We start from the raw sequence: 22810 nt of genomic DNA, 5'->3' as shown, positions 1-22810 counted from the left end.
CACTGGAATCGTGCGCAAATGGTGGATTTCGGGCGGTTAAAGTGATCGGAGGTTATGACAAAAACGGACTCGATATGATTATTAATTATGGTCTATTGTGCTCATCGGGTCCATTTGGTTTGTTAAACAGTGTGCTTGTTGGCCACCTGATTCGATTTTCGTTCGCTGGATCTTTGGCAAAGGATCAAATGTTGAAATTTGGTACCGAAGGACAGGTGGTTCCTTAAGGCTTTGATCTTTGACCTAGGGAAAAGTGTCCAAAAGAATTTAATTTTTCTCCTAAAGTAACTTTATAATTTTTATAAAGTTAAATCTAATTTAAAAGTGACTTTAAGTGATAAAGTTACTAAGTCTAATTTTAAAGTGACTTTTATAAAGTCAATGAAAAATTAGAAAGGAAAAGTGACTTTGGAAATAAATGACTAAGTGGGTCTTTATTAAAGTGGGGTGAATTAAAAAATAAAAAGTGAGATTTAAATGAGCATTTAATCTCAGCCTTAGATCTCAATCTATTTCAGCCATTAGATTTAGGGATCACCCAAAAGTCACTTGGATCACCCAAAAGTAACTTGGGGTTAGATTAAAGGAGGAAAAGGTCATTCATTCTTTCATGAGCAGATTGTGAGAAGGAGAGCAAGAGAGCAAGAGAGATTTCTGAGCAGGGAGGAGAAGGATACAGCAGCTTGGTGTTAGGATATTCCGACACATAGGATATAGTTAAGTTCAACTTGGTCTAGTATAGAGTTAGGTTAGAGTTAGGTAAAGTGTGTTTCTTTACCGTTGTACATTTTGTAACTTACAATCCGACGGTCACGATATGTAGTGATCCGACGGTTCACTCTCACCTCGGTATTACCGACACTTGATCCGTGGCTTGACACCCGATTGGTCCATGAGTTCTATTTAAAGCGCATGGAGGGTCATTGTTCGGGTAATCCGTGCATGAGAGAAGCTTATGTAAATTTTCATTCTTTGATTAATAAATTGCCTGTAGTACCCACGTTGGGACAGGCCGTGGACTGTTTCCCTCCTTGCACTCTGAGGGTTTTAACCACGTCAAAAATACTGGTGTATTGATTTGAGATCTGGTTGTGAGCGGTGTCCTTTTGGTATTCTTTCTGTGGAACTTACCCTGTAAATTCCTACATGGTATCGGAGCTATTTGAGGGCCGCGTCCGTTGGTGATCCAAATCTGAAGCCGGTAGAACTGCATGCGGCTGTCGTTTCCTAGATCTGCTGTTTCTGACTGCTTTCGGGCCGAGAGGACTGCTCTGTTGCGTTCGGAGCATCTGTTCCAGTGAGGAACCCCTTTCGTTTCACGCGAAAAGGTTTCCGGTAGCCCTAGCTGCGTCATTTTTCAGATCGGGAGGTATACAGAGTTTTTTTTGCAGTTTACTGTTATTTTCTCTCTGCTTATTTCGGTCTCAGTTTATTTAGCCTTTTTTTTTAACCGGATCTATACCTTTCATTTCTGTGTATGCTCTTTGCCCTGCGACTCTGTGCGATCTGGGCAAATCAGAAACAAAAAGGAAGGATTTTTCTCATGCGTATGCTCTTTTCCCTGCACCTTAGTGTGATCTCGGAAAATCAGAAACATTGAGAAAAATATTTAGTTTTTCGACTAAAGCTAACTTTGAGATTTTTTTAAAATTTCTAGTTTTTTGGCTAAAGCTAACTTCGAGCCGCAAGGTTCGTTTTTCTTTGCATATTCGTGTTGGGTTTTGTGTTTTGTGTTTTGTAGGGAAAAAGAGCTTTCTCAAGGCAAGCACGCAAACCGAGCCCCCCCCCCCCTCTCTCTCTCGCTCTCTCTCTCTCTCTCTCTCTCTCAAATTTTTTGTATAGATCAATTGGTTCAAAGCTATTTTAAGAGAGTAGAGGTCTTGGGTTCAAGTCTCCATTTTGTGGGGGCGGATTTTTTTCATTCCCGCACATTCGCGCACTTTGTCGGCAACTTCAACAATTATTTTTCAAAAAGCCATAACTTCTTCATCCGGAAGCCTTTTTCAGAGCCGTTTTTTTTAAAACCGCCTATTTTTTCGAGATCTATCCATTGGAACACTTACTTTCAGCATCTTCAGCTTCAGTTTTTTTTTAAAAATGGAAAGTCCATGCCAAGTCATTCTTGACAGCACTAACTACTTCCAATGGGTAGCCTACATCGAAGATTTACTTAGAAGTAAAGGTCTCTTCAGAATAGCCACAGACCAAGAGAAGAAACCAAAAGATGAAGACAAGGCGGCAAAATGGGAAAATAGACAAGATCAAGCACGTGGTTTGATAGGGATGTCTATTTCTCCTGATCTTAGATTCCACATTGCGGAACTTGAGACTCCTCATGAAGCATTAGAAAAACTTGCTAAAGTTTTTGGGATTAAAAATGAAATTAGAGCCCATCAACTTGAAAATGAGCTGCTTACTTTGGATCCTAATAATTTTTCTTGCATTGAAGATTTCTTGTCCAAATTCAAGAACCTTAGATATCTCTTGGAAGGTGTTAAAGTTAAGAAAGAAGATGGTAACCTTATTTATTCCATCCTTACTAAGTTGGGACCAGCCTACTCTGTATTTGTTTCCACTTTCCATTCTACAAGAGAAGCTTTCATTTGTCAAGGACAAGACTACAAGCCCCCTTCCTTTGACTCCTTTTGTGATTCCTTAATAAGAGAACAAGAAAAACTCTTACACCTTGGTCTTCTTAATCTTGGAAACTCTTCCACGAAAGCGTTAGCCGCCCAGCAGCAACCAAATTCAAAGAATCCTAAGAAGTCATATCCTCAAAAGAATGGTCCTAAACCATTTCAGCCTCAAAATGAAAGATCATTTCAGCAAAATGATAAGACCAATAAAAACAATGGAAGAAGACTGATAGACATTGTAACTTTTGTAATCGAGATGGCCACTTAGAATCTAAATGCTTTAAGAAGATGGAAGCCTTGGAAGCCGCAATGAAGAAACATAACATCCATGTGGAGCCTACTTCAACTTCAACTTCCGGAATGGCACTTTCTGCATGTCATTGTCAATCATCTCAGTCTGGTTATGCATTAAATGTATCTTCTTCTTCTTCTCATTCTCATGAGTGGCTCATTGATTCTGGAGCCTCTTGTCACATGGCCAAAAACCAAGCCATGTTTTCTTCTTTAAATGATTGTAACACCAAAAATATATATATTGGTGATGATAGATCTCTTAATGTTGTAGGGACTGGAACTGTTCATCTAGACAATGGTCAGTTTAATGATGTATTATGTGTTCCAACCTTATCCTGCAACCTTCTATCTGTCTATCAGATAACTCATTCAGGTGAAGGTAAAATTGTTGAATTTTCACCTCATGATGTTGTAATCAAGGATCTAAAAGATCCTAAACAGATTCTAGCTACTGGTCTTGCTGATGATTCCAAAAGGTTGTATAAGTTTCACAACTTTGGGTCATCCAATCTTCCCTCAGTATTTGTTGCTCATAATGATGAAGTGAGCAAACTTTGGCATGAGCGATTTGGTCACTTAAACTATCGCTCCCTTCAGCATCTATGTAAAGAAAATATGGTGACAGGTCTTCCTATGGTATCTTGCAGAGATGGTGTTTGTTCCGGATGTGTACTCGGAAAACATCATCGGGACAGTTTTGACAAACGTGCCTCTTGGCACGCCTCAGCCCCTTTACAGCTTGTGCACAGTGATTTATGTGGTCCTCTTCCTGTTGCTTCATTCTCTGGCTGCAAGTACTTCTTAACTTTCATTGATGATTTCTCCAGACGCACTTGGGTATACTTCTTAAAACTCAAGAGCGAAGTATTTACCACTTTTTTGGCCTTCAAAGCATTTGTTGAAAAACAATCTGGACATCAAATTCTTAAGCTAAGAACTGATAATGGTGGAGAATATGTTAAAAACACATTCATCAACTTTTGCACCGAAAATGGAATTCAAATGCAACATACTGTTCCATACACTCCACAACAAAATGGTGTAGCTGAAAGGAAAAATCGCACCTTAAAGGAAATGGCTAATTGTATGCTGCAATCTAAAGGACTCAGTCTTAGTTTTTGGGCCGAAGCAATTAATTGTGCAAATTATATAATCAATCGCACTCCTACTAAGGTTCTAGAGAATATCACTCCAGAAGAAGCTTGGAGTTCCATTAAACCAGATGTAAGTCACTTTCGTGTGTTTGGAAGTGAAGCATGGGCCCATATTCCAGATGAAAAGCATAAAGCTTTAGAACCTAAGAGTGAGAAATGTACTTTTGTTGGATATTCTGAAGATGTAAAAGGTTATAGACTTATTCCATTTAAGTCCAAAAATGTTATCATTAGAAGAGATGTAAAATTTGATGAAAATAAATCGGCCTGCGAGCCTAGTCCGGCGGATGTGCCACCTCTTCCTATCTCTTCTATCTTTGAAAACATTTCTTCTTCAGATGATGAAAGCGAGGATGATAATCCTCCCCCACCTTCTCAGGATCCTCAACTTCCAAGATGGGTCCGTGCTACTCGGAATGCAGCAGGTGATCTTGCCGGTGATCCTACAGATCAGCGACGTACACGTTCTCAGTTTGAAAGAGCCTCTTCTTTACTGGCTCAAGCTCCAGTAAATCATGATCCTGACACTTTTGCAGAAGCTTCAGGCCATCCACATTGGGAAGCAGCTATGAATGAAGAATATCATTCATTGATGACAAATGATACATGGGATCTTGTTCCTCTACCAAAGGGACGCAAACTTGTTAGATGTAAATGGGTTTACAGAACCAAGTATGGACCAGATGGGAAAGTTGATAAACATAAAGCTCGTCTCTTTGCTAAGGGCTTTTCACAGGTTGAAGGCATTGACTACACTGAAACCTTTTCTCCTGTTGCCAAAATGAACTCTATCCGCCTTGTTCTTTCCCTTGCTGCCTCTTTAAAATGGGAAGTCCATCAGATGGATGTTAAATCTGCCTTCTTGCATGGGGACTTGCAGGAAGAAATCTATATGGAACAACCCATTGGCTTCATACAAACAGACTCCAGCCTTGTTTGTCGACTTAAGAAATCCCTTTATGGCCTCAAGCAAGCTCCTCGGGCTTGGTATGCCAAAATGGATAGCTTTCTTTTAGAATCTGGCTTTTCTAGGTGTCATTCTGACAATACTGTCTACACCAAGAAAGTGGGCAACTCTCTTATCATCCTTGTTCTTTATGTTGATGATCTTATTCTTACTGGTAGTGATCCCAACCTTATAAACCATGTGAAGTCCAGCCTTAAAAAGAAATTTGAAATGACAGACTTAGGACATTTACACTATTTTCTCGGTCTTCAAGTCTTGCAATCCCAAGAGGGTATTTTCCTTTCCCAGTCCAAGTATGCTTGTGATATTCTTCGTCATTTTCACATGGAAGACTGTAAGCCAGCCCCTTCTCCCTTTCAGTCTGGAGTCAAACTTTCAGTCTCTTGTACTTCTCCTGAAGTTGATGCTACCTTATACCGTCAACTTGTCGGAAAACTCTTGTATTTAACCCATACTCGTCCTGATCTTTCCTTTGTTGTTGGCCTTGTTGCTCGTTTTATGCAAAACCCCCGTGAAAGTCATTGGAAAGCAGCTAAAAGAATACTTCGTTATGTTCGAGGTACAGTACAGTTTGGGATTCATTACAGTGCCAAAGCAGCTCCTCTGTTAGTTGGTTTCACTGATTCTGATTGGGCTGGTGACCCTGATGATCGGAAGTCTACTGCCGGTTATGTCTTCACTCTTGGTTCAGGACCTATTACATGGGCTTGTAAGAAACAGGTTGCCATTTCTCTTTCGTCAGCAGAAGCAGAGTATCGTGGTGCCGTGGAAGCTAGTAAGGAAGCCTTGTGGCTTCGTCAGATCCTATCAGAGTTTGGCTTTGAGCAGCAGCATTCAACCACACTTTGGTGTGATAATCAAAGTGCCATTCAGCTATGCAAAGATCCAGTCCAGCATCAGCGCAGCAAACACATTGAACTACACATGCACTTCATCAGAAAGCTCATTCATGACCATGTTCTTGAAGTGCAATATTGTCCAACAGATGATCAGGTTGCAGACATCTTCACAAAGGCTCTCACAGAGGCGAAGTTCACTAAACTTCGATATATGCTTGGAGTTCAGGAAGTTGTCACTAAGGGGGGATAGGCTCTAGTGCCTCCTTCCTTCTCCTATTGTGTCATATTTGTAAATCCTTCAATCCTATCCCAAGTTGTTCTTAAGGGGGGATGTTAGGATATTCCGACACATAGGATATAGTTAAGTTCAACTTGGTCTAGTATAGAGTTAGGTTAGAGTTAGGTAAAGTGTGTTTCTTTACCGTTGTACATTTTGTAACTTACAATCCGACGGTCACGATATGTAGTGATCCGACGGTTCACTCTCACCTCGGTATTACCGACACTTGATCCGTGGCTTGACACCCGATTGGTCCATGAGTTCTATTTAAAGCGCATGGAGGGTCATTGTTCGGGTAATCCGTGCATGAGAGAAGCTTATGTAAATTTTCATTCTTTGATTAATAAATTGCCTGTAGTACCCACGTTGGGACAGGCCGTGGACTGTTTCCCTCCTTGCACTCTGAGGGTTTTAACCACGTCAAAAATACTGGTGTATTGATTTGAGATCTGGTTGTGAGCGGTGTCCTTTTGGTATTCTTTCTGTGGAACTTACCCTGTAAATTCCTACACTTGGCACACATTCCAAGGCAGCAGTTGAGCAAATTTGTACAGTTGATTCAACACACAGTGAAAGGCAGATTTTGGCACGATTTTCGAGGAGTGGTTTGCACAAAAATCGAGGAGCAATTTGCTGATTTTTCTGCACGCAAAACGAGGGCCGTACAATGCATTTATTGCAGTCTGTACAGTGCATTTAATGCTGACCGTACAGCAGCATTTAATGCTGAAAGTGGGCACGAAAATCGAGGAGGCCGTACAGCATTTATTGCTATCATGTTTGCTGTAATTTCTAGTTTGCTGTGAGGCATGGGAAAATAGATAAGTTGTAAATTTGCTTGCTGATTTTTGCTGAATATTTTTCACTGTAAAAAGGCAATTTTCAAAAATAAAGAAGAGCTCTCAAACTAGTTTTCCCCAAGAGTTGTAGAGGGTTTTTCCAGGGTCACATTGACCAAAAATCTCAGTGTTTAAATGTGTTTTAATGGCTGTTTATTACTGCTGATTTTTATTTCTGCAATTTCCAGCATTCTGTAAAATTTCCAGAATTTGTGTTTTCAGCAATATTTATTTTTTCAGCTTGTTAAATGTATGGTTATGGGAAAGGGCATTTAACTACATGGGAGAAATAAGGTGAAACTGAAAACCGGGGTGGGAAAACAGAAATTTCTACATCAAACGATCAATGATGGACTGCTCGTTTGGTTTGGTGGGCCCGCGGCCCGTGGTATGTTTTGTCGTCTTGGGACTATGGACTGGGGTAGGCCTGTCATATTGGTGGGCCCTACCGCCTTGGTCACTTTTGTAAACTATTTCTCTTTTTTAATTGAATAGAAGGATCCGCTCTTGCCTTAGCAAAAAAAAGAAGCACTATATCCCACAAAGATGCCCTTTAGACTAATAGGATCTAGCTTCTTTCTCTTGTACTTGGGTATATGAATATACACAGGACACCCAAATATTCGAAGATGATCCACACTTGGCTTCTTTCCTGTAAATGCTTCTTCCGGAGTCATGTTGTTAAGAATCCTGTGAGGACTTTGATTCTGTAAGTAGATAGTTGTCATGCATGCCTCTCCCCATAGGAATTGAGGGAGATCTTGATCATGTAGCATAGCCCTAACACATTCTTCAATAGTTCAATTCTTCCTTTTTGCCACGCCATTTTGTTCAGGATTATAGGAAACAATGAGCTCCCTCTTAATCCCTGCTTCCCGGCATAAAGCTATTAATTCCTTGGAGTTGTATTCCACCATTATCGGACCTCAAAGTCTTGATCTTTCTCTCGGTTAAATTTTCCACTTCATTCTTGAACTCCTGAAACTTCTCAAATATCTCTTCCTTGAGTAATCAACAATGAAGGCTACATAATATTGATGCCCACCAAGAGACTTTACTGCCATAGGTCCACATACATCCGAGTGTATGAGATCTAAAATTTCCTTAGATCTGGTATCACTACTTGCAAATGGTTTCTTTACATTCTTGCCTAGAGCACATCCCTTACAGATCCCTTCATGATCTTCCTTTATTTCGGGGATGCCATTGACCATTTGACTCAAAGATGGCAAAATCTTATAATGAAGGTGTCCATACCTTCTATGCCATAGTTTGGAAGGACTCACTTCTAAGTGAACTAGGGCTTGAGCTAGAGGTGTATAGAGTCTATACAATGTCCCCTCACGAATCCCAATCACCCTTGCTTCATTAATACTAGAGCCCTTACCCCAAAACAAAACCTTGCCATCAACAAAAGCAACTCTATCACCCTTATCCTCTACACAAGAAATAGAAAGTAACTTTTTCTTCAAACCTTGAAAGTAAGTTTTTCTTCAAACCTGGAACATATAAAATGTTGTTGAGGTGAATGCTTCCACCTAACTTGAGCTCCAATGATGTAGACCCAATGCCTTTCACTGGATAGCTCTTGTTGTCTCCAAGTTCGATAGAATGAGATGAGTTTCCCTTAGATAGGGTTTGGAGTTGACTGCATTCTCTTGTCATATGTTTGGAGGCACCACTGTCAATAACCCATATATATTCTCGTCCTTGAATGTGCCAGATAAAGCAAAGAACAAGCTTCCATCTATTACTTCCTTTGTGAGCTTGGAAATTATCTTTAATAGATGGTTCTTGATAGATGTAGCAAGATTTCCAAGAACCTTGAAACCCTTCCTTATAAGCCTTGCCATAGTGCCAACAAAGATGTGATCTTCAGTCTCCTTCTTACACGTAAGCTCTGATACCATGTTGGAAAATATGGAGACTTGTAGATTAGAACTTAATTTCCTTATCACGATAATTACTTGCGATGTTAGTTGATTCTTTATTACTTCTTTAGTTTTGTTCATCAAGCAATTATCAAAACAATGAAGATCACAAAGAGAGCGTACACAAGATATAGGCTCCAAGCCTGGGCAAAACCCCTCCAATGGGAAAAACCAAAAAATGCTTCTCTTCTTCTTTAGAATATGCTTACAAAAGAGACTTCCAAGATCCAAAGACCAAAGCCAACAAACCCTCCAAACCCCAAGCAAGCCCCCTAGCAAGATCTTCCTTGAGACAGTTTCTAGAACTTTGATATTGCTTTCTTGATGTTGCAACTTCGACCCCTGCGACAGAGTTTCGACCCTGCAATTTCGGCCTCCTGCGCCTGCTTCAGAATTTTGGCCTGCTGCAATTAGCAGCTTCACAAACCCTAGCGAGACAATAAAAGAGATTCTTTGGCAAACTTCGACTTCTAATCCTTTTCGTCTTCCCAGTTATCCTTCTTCTTCTTTGCTATTGCAAATCGAGTGTGCTTGAGATGAGTGTCCAAATGAGGTCGAGCTCCTTTGTATTTACAGCCTCCTTGAGGGGTTGAATAGCCTTCCTTTAGGCCAACTTGATCTTGCTCTTGGGCCAACTTGGTCTTGGGCTTATCCATAGCTTTTTCTTCACAAAATAAATATTTCTCTTCATTACAATGGGTCCAAATGGGACTATGACACATGACCAATATTATTCTTTATCCTAGAAGACCAAAAAGCACGAAGAACATGCTTTTGACTCAAACTTGAGCATGAGCATGAAACCCATACTCCAAAAATAAAATATAATGTCTTTTCTTTCATTTTCTTTCTTTATAAAGAATATACAATGTCATGATTAAAATTACATCATAATGAAGACCGAACCTAGTTACAACTTTCAACAGATTTGACTACAATTTGAATAGGTGGAGACTCCCTGCTAGAGGTGCTTTGGTTTTTTGGCACAGTTTTATGTTCATTGTGAGTTTGTTATATGACGATTGGTAGTTTTGAGTCCAGTGCTCACCTGATTCGCACATATGTTGATGCACCATCTTATTTTATGCTTATTTTATTGCGTAAATAGGTTCGTCTACATCTTTTGGGAGTCTACTTGGTTTGCCCAAAAATTGGGCTAAGTTTAATTAAGAACAAAAAAACTAGGTCCATGTTGGCCAAACTTGCCAGGACTAAATGAATTTGACCAAGATTCGACAAGATTGTTGAGAATCAAAAACTTCAAGCAAACACTTTGCCATTAACACATGAAACCAACATTTGCTAAATAAACCTTTTCTCTTTAGTGATTTTTATTCTCTATTTTCTAGTTATCAATCTCAATGTTGACAAGTGAAACCTAGGTCAAATTATTTTGCCCCAATCACAGCTTGGTTGAATTGTCAATCTTACCCATTTGGCCCGCCACTTTGACTTGCTTAGGAGATTTGCAGATTATAGTTTTGCTCATTTGGAACTTATTTTTCTCAATTTATCCTTGGCACTTTGATAAGGGTTTTGCACCAATAACTAGGGCTTTTAAGAACACTAAGTAGGGAGCTAAAGCACAATCTATTGTATTGAAACATTTTTGGGTACTTGTAAAGTGCTAGGGCAATTTTCCACTAGAGTTCCTTATATTGTTGAGGGTTCTCTGGGGAACACTAGGATTTCAACAAATCCCTTCTTTTGACACATTAGTTTAATACAATTGATACATCCTTCAATGAATAATGCTAGCTTTCTAAACAATGTAATAACTCAACGGGACATTCAATAGATTTAACCCATCAACCACATCACAATTAATCAACAGTACAATATCATTGTCAACAGATCCATACAACTGTATAGTTCACACTAGTTTCATGTTATAAATCCACACAATAGAAAAATCACTATTCAACAGTGATAAAACTACTTAATTCAACAATGCAGCAATTGCCCTAACCAAGAACTGGTCCAATCCACAAGCAGGAAATCTTATGCAAATTATGTCTACACAAATCCCCTGAGGTACGCACTTGAAGGGTTTTGAGTCTGATTGCTAGAATTACTTTCGTGCCTCCATCAGAGCCTTTGTTACTTTGTTGCGGGACACGGACCTTCCTTCAAGACTTCATGCATTACACAGTTATCACAGAGAGATGCTACAGAACCCACGAAATTTGTAATCACTCTGCTAGAGAAAAACACAATTTTTGCTTCACTATGCTAAGAAAACCCACTGCGAATCTGCAATAAATTACTACGAGTCCCTTGCCTCACGATATTCCTATCTTCAATCGCAAAACAAAATTTAGGAAGACTGCGGCTGCCTTTTCCATCGGAATTCCTCAACCACACAGAACCTATAATTGATCTGTAAATCAACCACTAAATCCCTTTGCACTACCCTAAAGTTGAAGTCGGGCTACTACAGATCTCATTGCTTCTATGGCATGGGTTTCCTGTGGCTAAGACAAAAAAAAACGGAATAGAGAACTTTAATGCCTCCCAAATAGTGTTTCTGTGCCAGAACTAAGAATCATGAACAAACAAATCTTCGTTGTCTCTCCAATGGTACTCATGTGCCAGACCAAACAAAACTCCGTTGTCTCTCTAAACGGTATTTTTGTGCCAAAACAGAGGAAAAAGATAGAATGGATGTCAACTAGGGTGGAATCTTTCAACACCAAAATTGACAAGAAGAAAGTGGTCTTAAAACCCTCAAAGCTAATGCTCAAGAACCAAATAAATTAATCCACACTGGTGATCCAAAATGAATTCAACCCTCTTGTATTTCTATATTTCCAAGAGGGGTCTCTTCTTAATTGATGGAGTAAATTTTACTCCAAACCCCAATTTTGTGTTTCCTTGCCCAATGCCCAGACATTGGGTATTTCGGGGATTTTCCCCTTTATTAAGGATTGTAGCCTACGGGGATCGATAGCTTATTTCGCCCTTCATTCATCCTCAATTCGTAGAGGACATTACAGTGCCTTTCTAATAAATTTTGCATCTAGGGCATATATTTTTTGTTGGTTTTGAAAGGAAGGAGCTCCCACTCTTAGGCTTACCAAGTTATTTCCCATTCTCATTTTGATTAGACTTCATCAAAATTATATTAGTATAGTTAACAAAACCCTTAGCCAAGTGCTCTAAAAGCCACTTGAAACATTATCTCACTCAATGTGTTTGTGCAAAACAAATTTTTGATCTTATTGTTTGTAATTAATCTACATTAAAGATCATCTTCGATCTTGAAGGAACCAAAGAAATGGACTTCACTTGGGGGCTAGACACTAACATAAACAATGAGGCAAAGGCCCTAGAGGTTTACAAAGACCAATCTATCCTAGCCAACAAAGGAGTTCAGAACACCACAATGATTGTCAACTCCGTGATCATTATAAGAGCACTTACCTCTTGTAAACTTCCTTCTAATCCTGAAATCTCCAAATTCTACCAATGAGTGCTTGAGGTTAGTGAAGAGTTCAATTCCATAGCATGCTTTCATGTGTATCAAAATCTCAACAAGGGGACAAATGCCCAAACCAATAAAGGGGCGTACCTTATAGAAGTAAAATACATAAAAAGGAGGGGGTGTTATTTCTTCCACCACATGCCCCCCCTCCTACATTCACTACTCCATTCCTTTGCACAAGTGGCATAATGAAGGGTACGATGTTAGAGAGGGATCCTGGATGTGGGATGAACTAACTATTTGTGGGTTTAATACCAGCAATGAAGGATCCAAAGGGCATTACACATTTGAAAGGGAAGAGACTAGCGCCACAACCTGTTGTTGCGTGTGTAGCCTTCCTAGGTATTCCTCGCCATCATTTGCATGCTCCCATGGTGTACTACCACTATAGGAAATGGTGTTGTCACCTTTGTGATTTGAAGGACCTACAAAATGCCAGTGGTTTAAAACAATGGCAGACTGCCATTGTAGGAAACAGTGCTGTTACCTTTGTGATTAGAAGGGCCTACAAAATGGTTTCAAACAACGTGAGAAGGATGTAGCTGAAACCAACGGTGACATCGCATACTCCACTTTGCAATGGACTAGATGGGAAGAGGGTTTTGAAATGCAAATGAAGGAGCACGACATAATTTGAGACTAGTGCACCATAAACACAAGAGAAAATCTTCTCAATCTACAAGAGAGAGCAGAGGAGTCCCAAGCCGTATTGATAGTTCAAAAAGGGAAACAGGTTGAGATGGCTTCTGCCATTGTGCCTATCTAATCTTAAGTGAAGCGCATAATGGCACACGTAAATCTTCCCCCTATATTCATGGCTTGTCCTCACCCGACTTGAATTGATGCTTCTGTAGATTCCACGTCCTCTAACCTCCTTGGAACTTAGGTGGATCATGATTCTACTAACCTAGTGCAAGTTGGTGGAAACCCACCTACACATTCTGTCACATTTGCTAATGTGGCTATAGCCTCAGAAGACACAACTGCGCTTGTGGACTTGGAGGTGGAAACCGCTTCTGAGTTTAGTTAAATTTTATTTAATTGCTTTTTAGATGCTTTGCCATTTTGTATTTGTATTAGACCAGTTTATACGGAAGTATATATGTGGTTCCATGCTACGGTGTTTTTTAACTAAATATTCTATTCACATTTTATATGGAATTTTGAAAGTGGAAGATTTGAGGATATGGTACTTAAGTCTGTCCACCTTTCGTAAATTTCCAGTTGTACAATTCAGTCACATTTTTTTATAACTAATACAAACCCCTACCCAGTACTGTGGCAAAAAAAAATTCTCCACTAACCACTAATGACAGGTCCGAGCTGGCTCTAGGTTTCTCCAATTCGCGGAGCTTGTTTAAAATGTCAGTAGAATACTTATTATAATTTTTTCATCTGCAACTAGGTTCTCAAATCATATACAAAATAGTTTGGTTGGAAAATTGCCAAAAGTCGAGTCTAGTTTTCTAGGAAACATGGAAAACAAGCATATTTCGTGATCCATGCAAATCGGTATATTCGCGTATTTATAGAGTAAGTGGTTTCATTTTTCCCGTTCAAGAAGCACTTAGTAATTAGCCAGAGGATTCAAGAAAATCAGCACTTTATATTGAAATCTGGTAAATAGGAAGGGACAGAAACCGGAAAAATATGCAAACTCGTTCATTAAGATTTTCCAGTACAAATGAATGTGTCTTGCTCGCTTGGAGCTTTAATCTTTAAAGTCAGACGGAAAAACAGAAATCCGGAACGAGAGCAGAAGAGAACAAGCATACACTAAAATTTCCTCTAGAATTAAAGCTCAAAAGTCCAAAAGACTAAGGCATCGTAACTCCGTCGAATAACAAAGAAACAGGATACGAATGTTAAAGCGAAAAAACCTCATGAAACGCGGCGAAGGAAACGTGGAATTTGGTTGCAGCCGGAAACGCGCCATTTCCGAAAAAAATTGTGTTCAGCGGACATATCCTGGCTGAAGAATTCGCCATCATTTCACAGCATTAGTCGGTAGGGTTCACAGATATGGGTACACCAGTGGACAAAACACTGCAACCATCCGCTAACAGATCGCCAGAAATACGCTGGGGAAAATGACGAGTGGATATGCGATGCCGCATTAGAGATATGTTAGAATTAATAATTAATTAAACGCAGTTAGCTTCATTAATCATTTCACTTCATCCAGCGGTAGGTTGAAGGAATTCCATATTTACCCTATCGAATAGGTTGACTGTTTACAATCACGTGAGCTGGACCTGCAAGCAAATAGGGAAAGGACGGGTAGGTAGTGGCGTCATACAACTAAGCGGGGGCTTCGCCTTCTTCGTCTTGACTTGCGATCTGAGCCGGGAAATAATGAAGCAGCTATGCCACAATAGTGGATCGTATTTGATTTCGAATATGAGAGTCTGGAGATATGAACTTGCGCCTTTCATGGTGCGAGAAAGTTTTGGAAAAGTTTGTACGCTTTTATTTAAAACGTTGGGGTCGTTGCCGAGAGGTGTCAATTGACAGGCCTTCGAATGATTCAACGTCGGGTCTAAGGCTTTTTGTCGCTAATAAAAAAACATGATGTTCGTGTTGAAATTTTTAATAAAATATTGTACATTTATTTTAATTTCATTTATTATATTTTTTAAGTGGTTATTATAAATTTTTGAAACTATAAATTATTTTTAAAATTGATATTTTTGGAAAAATATATATTTATAAGGAGTTGTCTATAATGCGACTTTTTGAGATTCCGGTGACGGAATCCGGCGGAAGAAATTGAGATGAAATCATGATTTGTTGCAGTTAAAATGGTTTTTTAACTACATATTCGGATTCAGCACCCTGGAAAACCCCTGGGACGCTTTCATTGTGCAGATCCAAGTTATCAAACTTGGATTTCAATAAATTACTGCCGGATTTTCACCGGAAAAAATCGTCGAAAAGACTTTCAAAAAGTCGCGTTAAAGACTACGGCTATTTATAAGGGTAGTGGTAGCGGGAGGGTCATCTATTACATTGAGAAATAAATAGTATATAGCTTTGTTTGGAGATTGGGATAACAACAAACAATCAAGTTGAATTTTGAGCTTTGTGGAAAGGTTTCGAAATCGCCATCAACAATGGGTAAAGAAAATAAAGGTTTTGGGGAAATCTATGATTTTTACAAAAGATTTTTCGGCGAAGATCACATGAAACACCATTTATCGACGCGTTTCGAACCAACCAGTGTGGTTCATCGTCAAGACAAGTTGAAGAAACAGATCCAGCTTAGCAAGTTAAATAGACTGAGTAGAGCCTCCAACGGCTAACTAGACCAACGGCTACTTTTGACTAATGTACCGGGATCAAAACTTTTTAATAATTTAAGGGAAATAAGTTATCCTAGGGGGACCAATCCCTTAAAATAATTTATGATAATATTTAGTTAAAAATTATTAATAATTAATTAAAAATTATAAGTTAAATTAGTATTTAAAAATAATTTATGATAATAGTTAGTTAAAAATTAATAATAAATATTTAAAAATTATAAGTTAAATTAGTATTTAAATGGAATTTAGTTAAAAACATGACCATAATTAATTAAATGCCAAAATATATATATATATAGGAAAGAAATGGTTAAAAATAAAAATAATAAAAATATGAATAAATAAATAAATGAGAAAAATATAACCTAAGTCAACTTAAAAATAACAAGAAACGAGAAAATAAAATAAGTCAAAAAATTAATAATAATAAATAAATAAATAAAAATAAAAATAAATAAATTAGATAAGAAAGCAGATGAAAAAAAAAAGGAGCGGAACAATGACTAGGAAGAGAGTGTTGGGACCCAACACCGACTGATTTTCCAGCCATCTTCTCTATTGAGATTACTCAGCCTCTTTTCAATCTCCAGCGCTTCCCTAAATTTCTGATGATGGAAGTGCGAAACCTTAGCAATAACACTAGCCTCCTCAATACAAACATGATGATTGGTTTTCTCAGCATGCTCAGCTAAAGCGGAAGACTTAGTTCGCCTATGCTTAAGGTCAGCTGCATGCTCACTGATCTCTTCTTCAATCATCTCAACAATCAATCCTCTGCCATTAAGTTCACTATGGAGCAGGAGGTCGATGGTTGCCTTCCGTTCCTCAATATTCTTATTTCTAAGAATAGTGATGGTTCCCTCGCCCTCCAAGTTTTTCGGAAGAAAATGCATACTGAGCAGTGTCTTCATGCCAGTTCCCACCATTTCCCAGCTCAAAAGATGTGTGTTCTCAATACCCTTGCTACTCGGGCCCTAAGGATCTCGGATAAGAAGAGTTTTGAGAAAGAAAAATCCCATCTCCTTGATGTCTTTGTTGAGAATGGTTATAGTAGATACATGGGTCAGAAGGCTTTCCTTAAAGCCTCCAAGAATTCGCGGTCTCAAAGGGAACCGAAGGAACGAGTTCCAGGTGTCCATCTTCCGTATGTTCAGGGGACTACTGATAAGATTGGTAGGATTCTCAGGATGCATAGTGTCCCTGTGACCTTTAGGCCCCTGAACACCATTCGCATGTCCCTCAGATCAGCGAAGGATCCTATCGACCCTAAAGATATGAAAGGTGTATACATGATCCCCTGTTCCTGTGGGACCCCCTATATTGGGGAAACTGGTCGCTCCATTAATCAAAGGATTAGTGAGCATGCAGCTGACCTTAAGCATAGGCGAACTAAGTCTTCCGCTTTAGCTGAGCATGCTGAGAAAACCAATCATCATGTTTGTATTGAGGAGGCTAGTGTTATTGCTAAGGTTTCGCACTTCCATCATCGGAAATTTAGGGAAGCGCTGGAGATTGAAAAGAGGCCGAGTAATCTCAATAGAGAAGATGGCTGGAAAATCAGTCGGTGTTGGGTCCCAGCACTCTCTTCCTAGTCATTGTTCCGCTCCTTTTTTTTTTCATCTGCTTTCTTATCTAATTTATTTATTTTTATTTTTATTTATTTATTTATTTATTTTTATTTTTTTTTACTTATTTTATTTTCTCGTTTCTTGTTATTTTTAAGTTGACTTAGGTTATATTTTTCTCATTTATTTATTTATTCATATTTTTATTATTTTTATTTTTAACCATTTCTTTCTTTTATATATATATATATATATATATATTGCATTTAATTAATTATGGTCATGTTTTTAACTAAGTTCCATTTAAATACTAATTTAACTTATAATTTTTAAATATTTATTATTAATTTTTAACTAACTATTATCATAAATTATTTTAAATACTAATTTAACTTATAATTTTTAATTAATTATTAATAATTTTTAACTAACTATTATCATAAATTATTTTAAGGGATTGGTCCCCCTAGGATAACTTATTTCCCTTAAATTATTAAAAAGTTTTGATCCCGGTACATTAGTCAAAAGTAGTCGTTGGTCTAGTTAGCCGTTGGAGGCTCTACTCAGTCTATTTAACTTGCTAAGCTGGATCTGTTTCTTCAACTTGTCCTGACGATGAACCACACTGGTTGGTTCGAAATGCGTCGACAAATGGTGTTTCATGTGATCTTCGCCGAAAAATCTTTTGTAAACTTGATATGGATCACAGAAGCCTCAACTCTACTATGGAATCTATGATTGTCGTTAGGAAAATTTCCAATGCGGCTTCACGAAGAAACTCTCGTTCCTCTACAATTGTCCACAGGATAGCAATGCAACGCAAAAAATTTGATGAGATCTCCCTCCATCATATTCTTAGATCCCTAAATGATGACGCAGATAAGCTTGCTAAGCATGGATTTGAGCTTGAGGAAAGGACTCTAGAATCAAAAGATGGAGCAAGGAACTTCGCCCCAATCCCATGAAATACTTAATGGATATAGTGCTAATGGGTCATCTGATGCCTCAAAGGAAGTACTCGATAGTTGAAATAAAGGAATTAAATGTCGACAGCCATTTAGTGCTCTACTCCTCTCGTACTATCACTTCGCATGTCTCTTTGAAAGGATGTAGTGAGCTCACAACGTATCATCCCTTGTTTGGTTGTAAATGCAATCTGTACAGATGGATAGGAGCAAGGATTTGTTATAATTGGGGAGCGAAATCTCGATTGAGGTCGGGGATCTAGTCAAAATCCTCCAAAGTCTCAATTATAAATGCTCTGAAACATTCCCTCAGCTCGAAGTCATTCAGAATGACAGAGACGCCCAATTTGAGAACTCGTGCAATGTTAGAATTAATGTTTTTTTCCTCAAGGCTCGTCAGGGATGGAGCGCTGAAAAAATGTTAAATAGGTAGGTTACCTGGGAAATTGGTCTATCTCCTTATTATCCTTCGCATCCAGTTTGGTGGCTTCATAGCTTGAGCTTAAATCTTGTTTCATGGCTACCATGAAGAGTTAGGCTTCTGATGGCGACTCGAATTGATGGAAGTAATCAGTGGAGAGGTTGTTCAAGGTGTTAATGGGAATGTTTGAAATTACAGTCAAAAGGTTGGAACTCATAGAGCAGGAGAAGGAAGAAAGGTTTAATAAAAACAAAACAAAAACTTTAACGTTGCTAAGTTATTGAGAAAAGGTTTAGAGTTTACAATAAGGAGCTTTGGGAGGTCTTTTAAGTTTCATCAAAAACATTCTATTTTCAAAAATGTTAAATTAATTTTTACAATATTCGACAAACATTTAAGATTTTTATTCAAATAAAATAAATTTTAAATGTCATTGGTGGTGGAAGGACATCGAGATAATGGGATCCGGGAGGGGGGGCACCCACCACCCTACTGACCTCCCATGCGTTTTAGGCAAGGATGGTGTGGAAGGTTGCCCCCATGCACTCGCGCAAGTATTCTCTTGTGGTTGACAATTTAATGGCGGATGTTTTGGAGAGTTCCTTTGGAGACATGTTTTTGGGAGGGAGCTTAGTCTGGTTTGTGAGCATTCTTAATGTTGAACGATTCACTTGCATCCCGACTTCGATGGTTAGTCTGGAAATTCATCGTATGGATTAGCTTGGCTCTAAAGAAGAAAGGAAGTTGCCTCCCTTCCTAGTTGTCTCTCCTGCACTCTTGATGGTTTTGCTATGTCTAGCACTACTATGGTGAAATGCATACTTTCGTTGGGGAGCAGAACTATGTTGGTCCTAGACCCTCGCCTCTGGGTATATGGTGCTCATGTTGGGCAATCGATTAGATGTGTCTACAACAACTTGGGCAATTTTCTCCTGTGATAGTGGTTTGCATTTGAGTCAACTCTTCCTCTTACGAGTAATTGTTATCTCCATTCTCTATTAGGTGCATTGTTTGTTGCATGTCTTATGTTCAGTCCATAGTCTCTTGTCTACAGAGGTTTTTCTATGTACGAGAGTGGTAGTCTCATTTTCGGCCCCCAAACGGTTGGGATTAGAGGTATTCGCCTTCTGTAGGACTTTGTATTGGGTTTTAGGGGTTGTCAAGCCTATAACTTGTGGTCAGGTTAGTGGGTTTTATCTAGAAGCTTGTCTATGGTGGTTTGTTGTGTTGTGGCTAGGGGTCCACCTCATGAATTATACATTGCCCCTTTGGTTTTATTTGGCTATGAATTTGAGGCCCCTGTTGTCGTATGGTGTTTTAGATAACAATTTTGTGGTTGTTTTTTCTCTGGTTTTCCTCTCCATTTCTCTATAGTATTATGCCTCAATTTCAGACCTGTGGTCGTCGCACAGTGGGTGGCCAGAGTAGGCCACATAACCTGCGTGTGGAAACATTAGTGAAGGAAGTTGTAGTAGCATTTAATTTGGCCACTCCTCCTATCATCCAAAAAGACATTCGGAAATTGTAAGAGCAGGTTACTCAAGAACATTGGGCAAATTCAAATTTAGAGTTGATTGATGAGGTTTCACATTGGCTCCCTGACCTTGGTAACACTGGGGGAAGACGGAACCGATATATGCAGTCGGATACCCTCCAGTGGTGGATTAAGACACTGTTGGGTTGCATTCTTCAAGAGAAACACAAAGATAGAAACTACAACATCTCCTTCTCAAACACTATTTAGTGAAATTAGTGGAAGTTGTAAGCAAGTTTGAATAGGATGGATGCTCAACTTGCTCACATGGAAAAGCATATCAAGTGTGTGTTTAAGCTCAAGGAACCTTCGCGCACCAAGGAAGAAGATCTTGCTCCAATATCGCATTTAGATTGATATGAAAGTTAGGATGTCGATCAGATTACAATCCATTTTGTTTAATGTTTATTTTTATTTCATTGTTGTTGTTGGTTTGGTAACTAGAATTTTATCAAATTGGTTTGGACACATGCTCAATCAAATATCCCATTTACCATTTGTTATTTCGCTGCATCCAAGCCTTATTTCTTTCGCACAATATGTCATTAAAGGAAACCTTAGGGCATCTTCCCTCTCCCATTTGCTCATTTTTTTTAATACCTTATGACTCGCACCATAACAATTGCTTCAATGGGAGCAACCCTCGTTTCACTTAACAAGATAACATAAGGAATTGTACTCTTAATTTTGAATTTGTTTGTAATCAAGCGCTTCTAAATTTTCTCAATTTGTTTCCACTGCATGTCAGATGTATTGTTGGCCCACAGTTCACAACCTTAGAGAATCGTTGGAATCACTAAAAACCCAAAAGAGTTTAAGTGGTTTTCTAGTCCCATAGCTCTGCCTCTCTGAGGCTATTTTGAAAGGCATAAAATGTTTTCCAACCCCCCAAATTTCTTTTCTTTCTACAACCGTCATAGCTTAGATTTATGTTGAAACCAATTCTGAGGTATTTGTAATCCGCAACTTCTTCTAGAGTTATGTTTCCTTTTGTTAGAGAAAACCACTACTTTCGTTTTGCTAATATTGACTTGCATTCCCATTGTTTTACAAAACTGCTCAAGGGAAAGTAAGTGCTCTTGCAAACCAAGATCATATTTAGCAATCAAAATAAGGTCATATGCATACAAAATAAGCCTTATAACAAACTCGCGCCTTGTGAATTTAGCCACTATTCAAACTTGTCAATATATAAACCAAAAAGGGTAGGAGACAATGGACAACCTTGCTGGACCCGGATATCACTTCTAAAACTTTAAAAAAGGCCTACAAAAGTTATAATTTTAACTCTCTTAATACATCCTATGCACAATTGCTCTCAAATGCCTAGGAACCCCAAGTTCCTCCATTTTGTGCCAAAGCTTATCTCTAGGAACCATGTCAAAGGCTTTCCTGAAATCAACAAAGCAACAAAAGGCTTCTTCCTTTTTCCCCCAAACTTTTTCAATGATGTGCCTTAAAGTTATACCATGATCAATTGTGGAATGTTTAGGTCTAAAACCTGCTTTCCCTTTAGCACGTTATCTCTTTCTTCTGCCCACTTGTTGATTTTATTTTCTAGCAGTTTTCCAAATAATTTTGTAAACAAGGCGTTATTAATCAATTTAACTCATAAAAGTGTTTAAAACTTGGCTACGTTTTGGAATCGGTTGAGCGTTGCGTCACATTTAATTCAAACTTATTTTATAATTTATTTATTTTAATATTAAAAATCTAGAAAGAAGAATATTTTAAAGATTATAAATTGTAAAAATAAAATAAAGCTATAGTAAAAGTGAATATTCAAAATAGTACTACTAAATACCCTATAGATTTAAAATAAAATATATAATAAATGATATTTTAAATCATTTTAAGAGTTTAAATAATTTGACAAGTTTATTGATTGTGGTTTACAAGGTCATAGTATTTGTTATGATGAATCATATTTAAAGGCTTGAGGAAATCCATTATGAAATGCAAGACTACTAAGTTATATCTACATCAACTCTTGACATGGTATTTGTTATGATGAATCATATTTAAAGGCTTGAGGAAATCCATTATGAAATGCAAGACTACCAATTTAAATCCATATCAACTCCTGATGCTTGGTAGATCTGGATTTAAGATTGAACTACGCTAGATTAAATGTCATTAAAATAAATAAGTTTGATTTTAATGTTGTTTCTTTTAATACAGTTATTAATATTAATGGTAATTTTGAGACACAATTTAAAGGAGGGGTTTTATAAACAAGCCTTGTGGCTTTGGCCATCCTCATGTAGTTTCAAATCCACTTCTAAAGAGAAGCTTTTTCATATTGACAAAACAATAAATGTTTGATTACATGTGCAAGATAGAAAAGTTACAACACCACAATTAGTAAACATGATCCAAATGGCAAAGATGATGAACAATAATTTAAGAAAAAGAAACCATAAATATTTTGATTATAAACCCCACAAAAATCTAAATAAGATTACAAAAAAATAATTCAACTAAAAAACTAAAGATCATGTCTTTTGCAAAATAAAATTTATGTAAACTATTTTTTTTTTTCAAACCGTGTGTTCTAATGAGAAAAATGGACTTACTCTATTACCATAGTTATACC

At 38.1% G+C, this 22810-nt stretch overlaps 1 protein-coding gene across 3 annotated transcripts in view; it reads right to left on the bottom strand.

Moving 5' to 3' along the window:
- Nucleotides 1–22810, bottom strand: part of SS3 (starch synthase 3) — a 549711-nt gene that overhangs the window by 518617 nt on the left and 8284 nt on the right. Inside the window, exons 1-2 of one of the 3 annotated variants that reach the window (XM_089458560.1) lie at nucleotides 14638–14849; nucleotides 14305–14505 (exon numbers count right to left, since the gene is read on the bottom strand). The exons of 1 other annotated variant lie outside the window; for it this stretch is intronic. In XM_089458560.1, coding sequence (XP_089314686.1) covers nucleotides 14305–14415 — 111 coding nt within the window. In that variant the 5' untranslated portion in view covers nucleotides 14416–14505; nucleotides 14638–14849. Of the gene's footprint in view, nucleotides 1–14304; nucleotides 14506–14637; nucleotides 14850–22810 lie in introns of those variants that run through there. One more of the 3 variants, XM_089458558.1, reaches the window with a different exon arrangement.

This window comes from Pinus tabuliformis, chromosome 7 (genome assembly GCF_031772625.1).
Source record: "Pinus tabuliformis cultivar Carrire ecotype Pingquan chromosome 7, CPIR1, whole genome shotgun sequence".
NCBI lineage: Eukaryota > Viridiplantae > Streptophyta > Pinopsida > Pinales > Pinaceae > Pinus > Pinus tabuliformis.
This window is presented reverse-complemented; position numbering and strand designations above follow the sequence as displayed.